We start from the raw sequence: 13686 nt of genomic DNA on the forward strand, positions 1-13686 counted from the left end.
ATGAATGTTGTTATTTTTTAGTCATGTCTGACTCTTCATGACCCCATTTAGGGTTTTCTTCACAGAATTACTTAAGTGGTTTGACATTTCCTTCTCTAGCTCATTTTACAGATGAGGAAACTGAGGCAAAAAGCATTAAGTGGCCTGCCCAGGGTCACATAGCTGGTGTCTGAGGCCAGATTTGAATTCACAAAGATGAGTCTTCTTGACTCTAGGTCCAGCACTCAATCCATTGCCCTACCTAGCTGCCCCAAGCAATGAATATGTGCAATTAAAATCATAAGCACGTGGACTGACATCAGTATTTGGAAGTACCTATCAAAGACAAAATGCATAAATTCTCATTATACAGCAGCATGAACAGATGAACATTCTCAACATTTTGATGATAGCGAACACTAACTCTGAACCCCAATTAAGCAAAATGTTGGCCTCCAAAAACAAAATTCTATTCTTCTTAGTTAACAGGCAGTTACTAAATGCTTGTGGAAGTAAATCTAGTAGCCTCTCTTTTATAAAAGAAGGAAAAAAAAAGTACAATGCCAACTCCCTGGCAGCTGCATCCTATTGCCCAATAAGGAAGAAAGAAGAGAGCCATTTATCACACTGATTACCCCCCAGAAAGCACTCATGCCCTGGGCACTTAGCTCCCTAGTCTTTTCCATACTGAAGGAAAAATGGTCAGAACCAAGTAAATCCTTTTGAAGATTGTTGCACCAATAAAGTGAGTGCACTTCTGACTCTATGGTCTATGCTGCCTGTTTTTAGGAACAACTATAGCTCATCTGTACATACATCCTGGAAAAACTAAGAAAGATGTCAAAGACATTAGAAGATACCAAGCACCAACCCAACCAGAAAAGCCCTTCTCGATTAACTTGGAAAATAAGCATATCTAATCTCCACCAGAGGTCTAGATAAAGATAAAGACAAGCCTTATCACCACCACTCCAAACACTGAAGCTTCTACACTCATCTTCCTGGGGATGTGCATCTCCTTACACATGTCAGAGGAAAATCCTGTTCCCAAAAGAGGTAGCCATGGGAGAGACTACCGCATCCAAGAAACACAGGGATAAATGAGGTCTTGGCACTAGTGAATTTAGAAACCTTGCACAGACAAAAGTTTTTGATATGTAAAATGCCAAATTCCAGGAATTTCTTACCTGGAATTTCCAGTATACACCTTCATCCATCCTCGTTACAAGTTACCCATTGGCTGTAACAGAAAGTAAATTCTTTGAGGACCAGGACTGTTTTGTTTTCAGTGTTTACACTTATTGGATGAACACAGTATTTTGCACATTATCAGGCAGTTAATAGATGTTTACTGAATTGGATTGAATGTTAATTTTGGAAACAGAAGACTCAACTAAGACTCAAAGGCCCACAGGCTTTTAGCCAACTCCCTGGAGGCTGCTACTTTCTCCCCAAAGAGGGAGAATCAACTGGGCTGGTCCTTCCTAAGATTCCTGTAAGCCACTTTTCCCTTTATTACCTACTTCATTCCCACCTCATATAATCTTCACTTCCAGATAACAGCAATTTTGGAAAAATTCTTCACAAAACAGGATGGTTCTTATTCCAGGATCCAGGCAATGCCAAATCAGTGTTCTCCTTATGACCTGTCTTGTTCACCTTAGTAATAATGATAGGTTGTTGTCTGCGGACACAAGTCTGAAAGAACTGAGAGATGTGGAAGAAATTGAGAAGCTTCAGAAAACCACCCTCCCGACCATAAAAAAGTCAACTGCTGTTCAGCTTGTCAATCAGTTGACTTACGCCCACAGGAGGATTAGGCTATTAATGGCCAGATTAGACCCTGCTGACCACACTGTAAGCAGGACATTTCTAAAGCTCTTTGAAATAGTCCTTCCTACACTTATCCACAGGAAAATTTATGGCAAGCATATAAACCAATAGGATCTGACTGATTCAGGAAACTGGGATGAGTTCCTGCCACTATCAAGCCCTCCACTGACAAATGTCTGACTCCCAGGTTATTTCCTATCCCATTTCTCCAGCTTCTTAAGTTCCCCACCAGTCCCCAGTTCCTTGCCATTTCACCTCCTCTGCTTGGGAAAATATCAGTGCCTTTACAGTTGTGTTTCATTTTTTTAGTGTGCCCTTGTATTCCTTGGGCCTAGCATATACATAATAGATTAATATGTATTGAATAGCCATTTTCCAGAGGAGGTAAAACCAAGACCCAAGTTCCCTGTGGCACAAAATACATTCCTAGAAGGTTACTGTCTACCCACTGAGAAAAGGCCAACAGAGCAGTTTCTTTCAAAGAAGAGAGGCCCTATTTCCCTGGAATATTCACTCTCCCCTTCTCCCTGCCATCTCCTCACGTATAGGTCAAGGCTTTTTGAAACCTGCTCCTCACATAAGTGAGGGAATCTGACTCTCTTCGGCAGCCTATCCTACCTACACAAACAATACCTACAGATTATTATGGTTCATATAGCCCAGGCGAACTGAGACATCAAAGATTAGAAGCCCCAGAAAACTACCAACATCCTAAGAGGTTACTCTTCACTAAGCTCGAAATACTTGTCCTTTTTAGTTTGGTTTTTTTTTAATCTTCAGAGCCTATCACATAAATTGCTTGATATTTGAGTTGAATTTCATCTTTGTGCCCTACTAATAGTAAAGATATAAGTTCTTTCCTTTAAAAAAAAAAATAAATAACATTTTCCCAGTTAGGCAGACTCCTGCATCTCTCTAGCTCTCGTTTCTATCTCTTTTCCAACACCTCTCCACCCCTGTTCCCTCCATCCTAGAGCAGGGAACCCAAATTTAGAGGATGCAGGCAGCATTTGCACTCCTAAAAGTTAAAAAACAAACAACTAGTTGCTAATGGGGGGAGAGGGGCAAAGAGGAGAGAACACCTCAGGTACGGAATTTCTATACTTCTCCTTGGGACTTCTATATTGCAACTCAGCCTAGACTGTTACTGAAAGAGGACCCCTGCGATACCACCTCCTTCTCCAGCCACCTCCCACCCTTCCCCATTCCCATGCTATATCTTGCAAACAGTTAGGAGTGGCTGCAAAGTGTTTAGCAGCTGCAGAGGAAAGTGGGCCAATTTTCTGCAGCATCTTCAAAGGGCGTTTTTAGGGATGGCAGCGAGGTGCCCCGATAGCTACGGAGGAAGGAAGAGCTCCTAGGAAGAACCAGCTCTCTGCAGCATATTGGAGGCACGTTTAGAACCAGTAGCAAGCAGCCTAGCAGCTGTGAGGTAAGGATGCTTCCGCTGGTCATTCTTTCACAAGTCTGTTCCTTCGGCAACCCGGGCTGGAATGTAAGAAGCAGAGTCATGGAGCTCTCAGTTGTCGCGGAAACCCCGCTGTCCCTGGGACGACTTCCCTCTGCACCCCTCCCCCCGCTTTTTTTGGAGGAGGGGTAGGAGGAGTGAGGCAGAGACTGCTTTGTTGGACGGATTCCCTTGCACTCCCTGGGCCCGCAGGATCTCGGAGAGGCAGGTGGGAAGGTGTGAGCCTGGGGCTCAGAAGCGGCTCCCAGGGGCACCTAAGTGGCGCAGTGGATAGGGCACCGGCCCTGGAGTCAGGAGGACCCGAGTCCAAATTTGACCTCAGACACTTGACACTTACTAGCTGTGTGACCCAGGGTAAGTCACTTAAGCCCACTGCTTAGCAAAAACAAAAACAAACAAAAGCGGCTCCCAGCCCAGACTGAGGGCACGGAGAAACCGGTGGGCCTGACTTGCAGACTCTTCATCCCCCCCCCCCCCGCCCCCAGGCTATCCAGGGCTCTCAGCGCCTGGAGACGACAGAGATAGACTCCTGGAGGGTTTCCTCCTGAGCCCAAGTCCCTTGAACTTGAACTCAGGAGCAGGCTGAGTATGAGCCGGAGCCCAGGGCGAGAAGAGACCTGCCCAAAGCTTCCCTAATTTCTCTTAAGTTCCAACTAAAACCCTATCTCCTACAGCCTGCCTCGAGTCAGCGGGCCGGTGTCGTGCCAAAGGGCTGCGTCTGGGGAAAGCGCGAAGAGCCCACCACGCCGCAGCCCCGCCAAAGCACGGTCTGCGGACCCCGTACCAGGGCACTGCTCTTAAAGGCTGTGGGGGGGCGGAGCAGCCTCGTTCCGGGACTGGACGCAGCCTCGCTCCCGCAACGGGGCAGACTATCCACCAATGAACAGCGTCCTTGTCAGAGCCTTCCCAGAGCGGCCTCGTTCTAAGAACTAGTTCCTAGGCTAAGTAAGAAGGCAGGGTCTGGAAAGCGCTGCCCCTCCCCCAGGTTGTATTTGTAAATTTTAATTTTTTTTTAACCCAAGTATAAGACTTCACATTTATTCAAATGGACGAAATGTATTAAATTGCACATTTCATCAGTCACTCAACAAACATCTATTAAAGATTTACCACATGCCAGGCATTATGCTAGGTTTTGAGGATTGATTCAAAGACAAAGTGAAACCCTTACAGAGACTTGCATTTTATAGATTAGGGGCTCCTAACCAGGAGTCCATAAACCTTTTTTCCCCCAATATTTTAATGTTTTTTTAAGTTTTAAAACTTATTTACATATTTTGAAAATTGTGCTTTCCAATAATTAAAACCGGACAGGTGAGAAATGGAGGCTTTGAGACAAATTCTATGTTCTAATTACTGGTTCCATCACTTATTAGTCATGGGATAATGAACAAGCCACTTCATTTTTTTGAGCCTCACCTGTAAAATGGAGATAATAATTTGTGCATTCGCTACCAAACAAGAGTCCTGTTAGGAATGCATTTTGTGGTTCAGTTTGAAGTATAATAGAAATATGAGTGATTGTTATTATTATTATTACTACTGTTACTCCATGGCAATAGCAGGAAACATAGGATCATAGATGGAGGGTCAGAATGGAATTTAGAGGCCATTCAGTCCAGGCCCTGGAGGTTAAATTACTTGCCTAAGGCCAAACAGGTAGTAAGAATGGGGGGCAGGAATCCATTGCCTAATAAAGTGTCTAGTACATAATGCTTGTTGAAAAATCTATCCACTTTCATTGCCTTCCCTGGCTCAGTTCCCTCTTAATTCTTTATCCCTGGCAATCCTGCTTTGGACCCCATCAGCTGACCGGCACAGCTCTCTTTGATATTTCTTAATTGCTAAATCCAGCGCCTTTACTTTGTCCTTCTCCTTCTTGCCCTCTCTCTGGCTGTTAACCACCCCATCCCTGGGGCATACTCTTTCCCCTCTGGATTTTTATAATACTGCTCTCTCCTAGATCTTCTTCCATCTGACTGTTTTTTTTTCCACTTCTTTGGCTAGATGATCAATGAGAGGGAGAGAAGTACAATGGAAAGAATGATAGTGAGGACCTAGAATAAATTAATTTCATCTCTTTGGGGCTTCCCTTTTCTTATATAAAATGAGAGAGTTAGATTAGATTCGTTCTGAAGCCCCTTCTAGCTATTAATCTGTGATTTTATGTCCTGCCTTTCATGTGTATGTACCTGAGGCTACCCTAGCTCTCTACATGCAGTGATCTCATCCACCCACATGGGTTCAATTTTCATCTCTATGAAAATAACTCCCAACTCTATATATCCAATGTAAGTCTTTTCTCCATTCTAATTCTATAACACAAGCTGCCTGTTAGACATTTCTAGCTGGATATCCTATGGACATTGACAACTCAAATTTGTCCAAAACAGAATTCATTATCTTTCCCTGTAAATTTATCCCTCCTAATAAGGCAGCTGGGTACAGTTCTGGGCCTGGAGTCAGGAAGACCTGAGTTCAAATTTGGCTTCAGATACTTACTAGCTGTGTGACCCTGGGCAAGTCATTTAACCCTGTTTGCCTCAGTCTCCTTATCTGTAAATAGCTTGAGAAGGAAATGGCAAACTGCTCCAGTGTCTTTGCCTAGAAGACCTCAAATGGGATCATGAAGAGTCAGACATGACTGAAATGGCTGAACAACAGCAAAGTCTAATTCAATACCATTCTTCTAGTTAACCAGGTTTGCCACCTCAGAGTCATTTTTGAGTCTTGACTCTTCCTCATCTCCCTTTCATATATCTTAATGACTTTACCTCCTCAAGGTAGCTCACATCTATTCCCTCTCTTCCCTCAATTAGCCACTACTTGGTTCAGGACCTCAGCATCTCTTGCCTGAACTAGCTTAATAGCCTCTTAATTGGTTTCCATGATTCCACTCTCCTCCTCCAATCCAAAAAAATAATCTTCCTAAAGCACACATCTGACCGTGCTACTTCCCTGCTCAAGAATTTCCAGGGGTTCCTTATCGCCTCTAGGATAAGTCACAGACTCCTCGGTTTGTCATTTAAAGATCTTCCTTTTCTGGCCCAAGCCAACCCATTCAGACTTATTTCACTGTGCCCTCCGTCACGCACCCAGTTCCAACCAAATGGGACCAGTAACTGTTTACTAGACTCGTGATTCCATCTCATATCTCCATGATGTTACCCAGGCTCTCCTGCATGTCTACGATGCAGTGTCCTCTTACTCGATTCAGAGATTATCTCCTACAGGAAGCTGCCTCCCTCCTCAAATTGTATTTAATAATCGGTGTACATTTGTAGATTCCAGTGAGACTAGCTTCGTTGAGGACACAGGCTAGGATGGGTTTTATTATAAATTCTGAAATTAACACCAAATAAAGTATATATTTCCAAATATAGAGTAGACCAGAAGATTGTAAGTAAAACTACAAATATCTATGATTTTTGAGCTTGCTTTTCTTCTAAGTATCAATTCAGCAGGTAACTTTCAAAGCCGTCCCACTTGTCTGTGATTCCTTCTGGCTTTCCTTTGTTTTCTTGTGTGTTTTTTTAAAAATGCTTTAATGACCCTCATGACCCCTTTTCTCCAGTGCCCCCCACAGTACCTTCCATATGGAAAAAAAGGGCCTTAAAATGTTTGTTAAATTGAAAGTGTCAGAGCCAAGATTCGAATTGTCTAAAAACAGCACACAACCAGCAGGGGGCACCTTGACCCCGTTAATGATACTATTCCCGTGGACCACATGGAATAGTGAAAAGAACCTTAGCCTGGACATAGGAAACTTGTATTCAAAGTCAATTCCTGCCTCTGACCCTGTGACCTTAGGCATCCCTCCTAACCTCCAGCCTCTCTGCGTATCAGTTTTCCTCCTCTACAAATGGGGATAATACCTGCCCTGCCTCAGTGGGTATAGCACTGGGCCTGGAATCAGGAAGACCTGAGTTCAAATCCTGCTTCAGACACTGGTACCTCTCCTGTTAGCTGTGTTACTCTGGGAAAGTCACTTAGCCTGTTTTCCCATCTGTAAAATGGGAATAATAATACCTACCTCCTAGGGTTGTTGTGAGGATCAAATGAGATAATTGTAAAGCACTTAGCACAATGTCTGGAATGTAGTAAGTGCTACATAAATGTTAGTTATTGCTGTTATTATTATATGTTATATTATTTATTATGTATTATTATCATGTTATATTATTATTAGAAAACCCTTAGCACAGTAACTGGGACATATTATATAAATGATATTATTATTATTATTATCGTTGTTGTTGTAAAGCCCTTAGCACAATGCCTAGGACACAGTGAGTGCTATATAAATGTTAGGTATTATTATAAAGCTAGGAAGTAACAGAGCCAGAACTCAAGCCCAAGCATTTAAACTGTATAACCCATTTTCTTTCTACTCATCACAAATCCATTAGACTAGTCCAAGAGTTGGCAGACCATGACCCATAGGCCAAATCAGCCTGAGCTCATAATGAATTTCACATTTTAAAGTAATTGTATTTATGAAGTTGATTTCTGAACCCAAGTGTAGGACCTTACAGTCACCCTATTAAATTTTTCTCCTTCAGTCTAATGTTCTACTTGAGATTTCCTTTTGTTCTTGTCCAACTCTACCATCCAGTGCGTTGGCTACCCCTTCCAGCTTTGCGTCACCTCCACATTGGTAAGTATGCCATCAATGCCTTTATCCATGTTCTTGATGAAGACATCAAAGCTGCACAAGGTTAGCCATGGGTCCTTAGGGCTCTCCACTGGAGGCATCTTCCCAAGGCAATGACCACTCTGAGGCCCACATGGCTCCTACTTTTCCACAGGAATATCATGAGAATTTATTACATGCTTTTCTTAAATCTAGGTCACCTCTTCTCTGCAGCATCCCCTGATCTACCACTCCATTAACCTGCCAAAAAGAAACTAGGGTTTAGTCTGGTATGACTATTCTTGATAAAACTTTTTTGTAAGCTTTTTTCTTTTCTAGATGCTCATTAACCATCCCTTTACGTGATAACATTCTAGAATTCTTCCAGAGAATCAAAGTCCAGTTCACTGGCCTATCATTAACAAACTCCATTTTGAAAATTGGAACATTTCCCACCCAATCCTGAATTACCTCTACCTGTGTCCATGATCAAATCCTGCCTTAAGGGATCATAACAACACTCTCCTCAGAATTGTTGTGAAGATGAAATGAGATGACATATGTAAAGTGCTTTGCAAACCTTAACATGCTACATAAATGTGGGCTATTATAATTATATCCATGTTGTCATAGCTAATACTTCTAGAGCTTTGTAAGGTTTGCAAAGGACTTCGCATGTTATCTCCACTGAGCCCCCCAACCACCTTAGGATGTAGGTGTTATTGTTATCCTCATTTTACAGATGCGGAAACTCAGCAGTTTAGTGGCTTCTCCAGCTAGTAGTGTCTGAGGCTGGATTTGAACTGTCTTCTGATTTTATATGCAATACTCGATCCATTGTCTAACCTAGCTGCTTTCTGCTGTTTTTCTGGTTCTTAATGAGCCCATGTCGGCTGGCTCTTGGCAATTCCTCTCCTCCTGCTTGTTGGCTCTAAATGCACCATCACTTTAAAAACTGGCTATAGGATTTTACCAAGAATCTACATCAAGCTCCCCCAGCCTACACCATTTGAAAATATTCCCTTTTTTCTCCTTCCTGAAAATTGGGACATCACCCATCTCCAGGCCACTGGTTCCTCTCCTGTTTGCTGCTCTTCTTCAAAAATCACTTAGCAGTCACGTTGAAAAATCCTTTTAGTATCCGGTGATGAGTTTGAGCCATGCCAGGAAACTGAAATTCATCAAGGGGCTACTAGGTGCTCACTTAACTCTGTTCTTAGTGTGGGTTTCAATTTCCTATTAATCATTTTTGTTCTATCCTTCCTTGTCATGAGAGGCCTCCAATGACCCCTCCTCAGGGACACTGTAGAAGGGCAGTCTGCTCAGATTAAGGGTCCAGCTAGATGACTTTTGAGATCCCCCATGACTTCTATAATTTTAGGCTTCAGTGAGTGTTGCTTGAATAAATTACTATCCTGGCTCCTCTACTTGACCGTAAACTCCCTGAGGGCAGGGTCCAAGCCTCTATCCAAAGGAGCAGCTCTCATTGCCAGGCTGCTACCTGTTCTGAAAGCTTTGCCAGGAGGAGTCTGGGCAAACCCAACAATGTCTAAATGGTCAGTGAAGAAATAATCAATGAGTTTGATACAAAATTATACTTTATCCATAAGAATAAAAACAAGTGATACCCTTACGTGGATCTTTACCGTTTATAACAAGTCTTCCTCACGATAATCTTAGGGTAGGTAGTCCAAGTATCATTAACTCTCATATATGGAAACTGGGACCTAGTAAATGACTTCTGTAGGTCACATAGCTCATCAATTTGGCTTCAATTTGGCTTTTCCAATCACAGACTTAGGGTTCTTTCTTTCTACTGTATCATAGGATCACAGATTTAGAGCTTGGAGAGACTTTCAAAGGATAGCTAGTCCAACACCCCCATTTTACAGATGTGGAAACTGAGGCCCAGAGAGGTTCGGTGATTTCCTCAGGGCCACATAGGTAACAAACAGCAGAGCCAGGATACAAATCCAGCTCCTCCATGTTGTTGTTCAGTTGTGTCTGACTCCTCATGACCCTGTCCATGGGGTTTTCTTTGCAAAAGAAGAGGTTCCTTCTCCAGTAGAGTAAGGCAAACAGAAGTTAAGTGACTTGCCCAAGGTCATACAGCTAGTAAAAGTCTGAGGCCAGATTTGAACTCAGGTATGTTCTGACTCTAGGCCCAGTGCTCCATCCACTGAGCCACCTAGCTGCCTCCTAGGCAAATGGAGGTTAATGACTTGCCCCAGGTCAAACAGCTAAGTGCCTGAGGCTGAATTTGAACTCAGGTCTTCCTGATTCCAAGACCAGCATTTTATCCACTGAGCCATCCAATTGCTCCCAAATTCTCCATATTCCAGTAATATTTTCAGTGCATCATGTGCGTGTGTGCGTGTGCACGCACGCGTGTGTGTGGATACACATACACCTGCATAGAGACTCTCGATACTCACCAATGTAAATGGAGAATGAGGATGAATTATATAGCACACTCAAAATTCACAGATTTAGAGTTAAAAGGACCCTCGCAGTTCACCCCGTCCAATCCTTTCTCTTGACCAGCAGGGGAACTGAAGTTTAGAGCCTTGGTCAAGGTCCCACAGACAGGCAGTGGGCCACAGAGGCAACATTCAAACCCTGGTGCTCAGGCTCCAAACCCCTGGGGTGCTTTACTTAGTCAAGGGAGAGATGCTGAGGAATACCCACAACCTGTCATCTACCAGAATTGAGTTCTCCCAGGTAGGACATGCTACCTCCTTCTTGACCCCAGAAGCTTTCATATAAAGAAAGATAACGCACATATAGTATTTTCATCTCCTTTTATTGAAGGAAATAGAAACTTGTGCTACGGAGTCTGGGACGCCTTTGGAGTAGGACTCTGTGGCCAAAGGGCCTGATGGGAGGCCACGGCTAACAATGCCAGCCCAGGTCCTGTCGAGGTTGGGAGAACAGACTATGGGTGGGGTAGATGTGAGCCAACCATTCCAACTGCACATGGAAAGCCAACAGCCAGGCCATGCATCTCATGGGACAGCATCTCCTTCATAGCTGCCAAAGGCATCCTCTCACGCTATTCTTCTTGTACTGTAAAAGCCAAGTTTATCCAGTCCTCCGCGTAACCAAGCCTGCCCCAGATCCGGCGACACTTGAATTCTCCCCTTTGGCTCATCTCCTTGAAGAGCCAACCTCATCGTCCAGCTAAAAATTCTAGGCTGAAATCAAGTTGAGTTCTCTCTAAAAATGATCCATGGTAAGTTGGCAGAGGCATAACCACCCTAAAAGAAGAAAAAAGTGGCTCGACAAATTTCCCTGCCCCCAGCTTTCTCCCGCCCAACACGTGTCCTTGGAAACTTCTCAGTGGCACGAAACATGTAGAAAATAATGCTGAGAGGGAGCAAGCTTCGGGGGAGAAGGGGATTGGTACAGGAGCAAAATTGAGAACTGTTACATTAGGCAAGGCTGGTTCACAAAAAAAGCACAGGGACCTTTATTGGGCCAAGTCCTCCCAATGGTCATAAGCAGCGCACAAACACTGAAGAGTCCAGCTCTCACCCGCCAATGGGCCAGAGAGGCCCAAGTCAGGCTCCCCGAAGCAAAGCCATCTCCTATCCCCTTTTGGTTAAAGCTGCTCACCATTCCTCCAGTTTGTTCCAGTCTTCGAGTTACAATAAGGTTGGTAAATGTGGCTTGGGATTAGGAAAGTAAGAATTATGGAAGCCTTCACCACTGAGAGAGATGGGCTGTCATGGAATCAGGGCACCCAATGGTTCTGTTTTCTTTAGGGGTGGCAGTAAAAGATAGGGAGAGAAAGAAAATATTTTGCTATGTGGAAATCGGGTTCACCGGTTCTCCCTGAAGATGTCGGACCTTCCATACACAATCTTTGCCTCCAGGCCCATGGCAGAGAGGGCAGGCTCTTGGCTCAAGAGTAGCAGTGGATGGATTGCTATCTCCATCCCAGATCTCTTGCTGACATTGGACCAAAGCTATTTCTGCCGACCTTTACCCAAGGTTCCCAGTCTCAAGAGCTCTAGGCGGGGAGAGGAGGACGACAACAACAAGGTGAGGACCAGGAGCGCACCGGGGATGGAAGGTCTCCGTGGGAATGTTTCACAGCAGGCTTGGCAGGTGGATGCTGGGGAGGGTTGGGGGTTCTAATGGTTATTTTTGGTGGCCTCCTTTGCAGCAGCAATCAGGGGTGTGAGGCTGGAGAGGGGCTTGGCGAGTTTCAAGAACTGATGCTAGAGGAATCAAAGAAAAGAACAAAGAAAAAGTGAGTGTGGGAAAAGCCTCCTCTGCCTCTTATTCAGAGCACCTGGCATGCAGCACGCATGGAACACAGGCTCCTTGACTTGACATTAAGGATACCGTTGGTATTACAGATGAGGAAACAGTGTGTAGAAGTGGAAAGAACTGGATTGGAGGCCAGGGACCTCAGTTCAAATCCCGATTCTGCCTGATCTCTAAGTAAGTCACTGAACCTGTCTGGGCCTCAGTTTCCTCAACTGTAAAAGGAGAGAGTTGGGTTCAATGAATTCTAAGGTTGCTTCTAGCTCTAAATGTAGGATCCCATGACTCCAGCCTCAGTCCCCTATCTACTGCATCTTGCCTCTATAATTCTGAAGACGCCTTTCAGGAGTCCAAACTGTCTCTTCAAACGTTATTTCCATCAGGCCCACCTAAGTTCTAATATACTAACTAGGGGCATTTAAGCATCCCTATTAAATTATTAGGGGATGACAATGAGCAAGGCTGTCTGGACAGACCCCTATCACTATTATACCTTACGTAACATTGCATCTCTCCTAGTATCCAGCATTGAGCTCTGCATACAGTAAGTGCTCAATAACTACAGGCTTTTGTTATTGTGCCCAGTTATGGCAGACTCACTTTCAAAGAAGTATTAACAAGCTTAGGACAGCTAGGTGGCACAGTGGATAGGATGCCAGCCCTAGAGTCAGGAGGACCTGAGTTCAAATCCGCCTTCAGACACTTACTAGCTGTGTGACCCTAGGCAAGTCATTTAACCCTGTTTGCCTCAGTTTCCTCATCTGTAAAATGAGCTGGAGAAGGAAAGTTTGCCAAGAAAACCCCAAATGGGATCACAAAGAGTTGGACACTACTGAAAACAACTCAAAAAACCAACAAGCTTGAGTGCATTCAGAGGAAGGTGCTGGGATAGCAAGGGAACTCTGAACTAGAGGTGTCAAGCACACCACATGCAGCCCACAACACTCCCAGGTGCAATTAGGACCAGATTAAAATATGATTGGAAACCAACCACTGCACAAAATAAGTGAAAATACACTAAAACATAGATACCTTTACATTTTAAAACTAAGTCACTCCAGGGCCCGCAGGGATATTTCCCTATGGATTAGAGTTTGACACACTACTGTAACTATATCATAAGAGGGCATACATTAAATAGGAATCAGTTTAGACTGGAGAAAGGAAGGTGTAGGGGGAATATAACTTCTGTCTTCAAACACATGGAGGACCATAATAAGGAAGAAGGAATAATTCCACTCTACTGGGGAGCACAAGCGGGGATCCTCAGAACTAGGGACAACAAGAGGAAGTTACAGGGAGAGCTTTTAGATGAACACAGGAAGAGGAAACCTCTAATAGCATGAAGTACTCAACAAAAGAATGGGGAAGAAGTAAAGTTTCTGGTCACCAGAGGCACTCAGGCTGAGGAGGGATGGCAGCTACTTCTCAAGGGGACCTCAAGAAAGGGCTAGCGTAGACAACTTCTGTGCTCCCATCCAGCTCTGAGATGCTAGGACTC

General features: G+C 44.0%; 2 protein-coding genes across 2 annotated transcripts in view; both read right to left on the reverse strand.

The window, feature by feature from the left end:
- The window catches only part of GDPD4 (glycerophosphodiester phosphodiesterase domain containing 4), a 130496-nt gene extending 127171 nt beyond the window's left edge, over nt 1-3325 (reverse strand). The window contains 2 exon segments of the mRNA XM_078156933.1: nt 1167-1219; nt 1514-3325. The gene's annotated coding sequence lies outside the window, so the exon portion shown is untranslated.
- Nucleotides 3326-10697: 7372 nt separating this feature from the next.
- Nucleotides 10698-13686, reverse strand: part of PAK1 (p21 (RAC1) activated kinase 1) — a 120367-nt gene continuing 117378 nt past the window's right edge. The window contains 1 exon segment of the mRNA XM_078156934.1: nt 10698-12136. Within this exon segment, the coding sequence (XP_078013060.1) occupies nt 12050-12136 (87 nt within the window). The 3' untranslated portion in view covers nt 10698-12049.

This window comes from Phascolarctos cinereus, unplaced genomic scaffold, assembly GCF_003287225.1.
Source record: "Phascolarctos cinereus isolate Bilbo 61053 unplaced genomic scaffold, phaCin_HiC Scaffold_726;HRSCAF=1367, whole genome shotgun sequence".
NCBI classification, from domain to species: Eukaryota; Metazoa; Chordata; class Mammalia; order Diprotodontia; family Phascolarctidae; genus Phascolarctos; species Phascolarctos cinereus.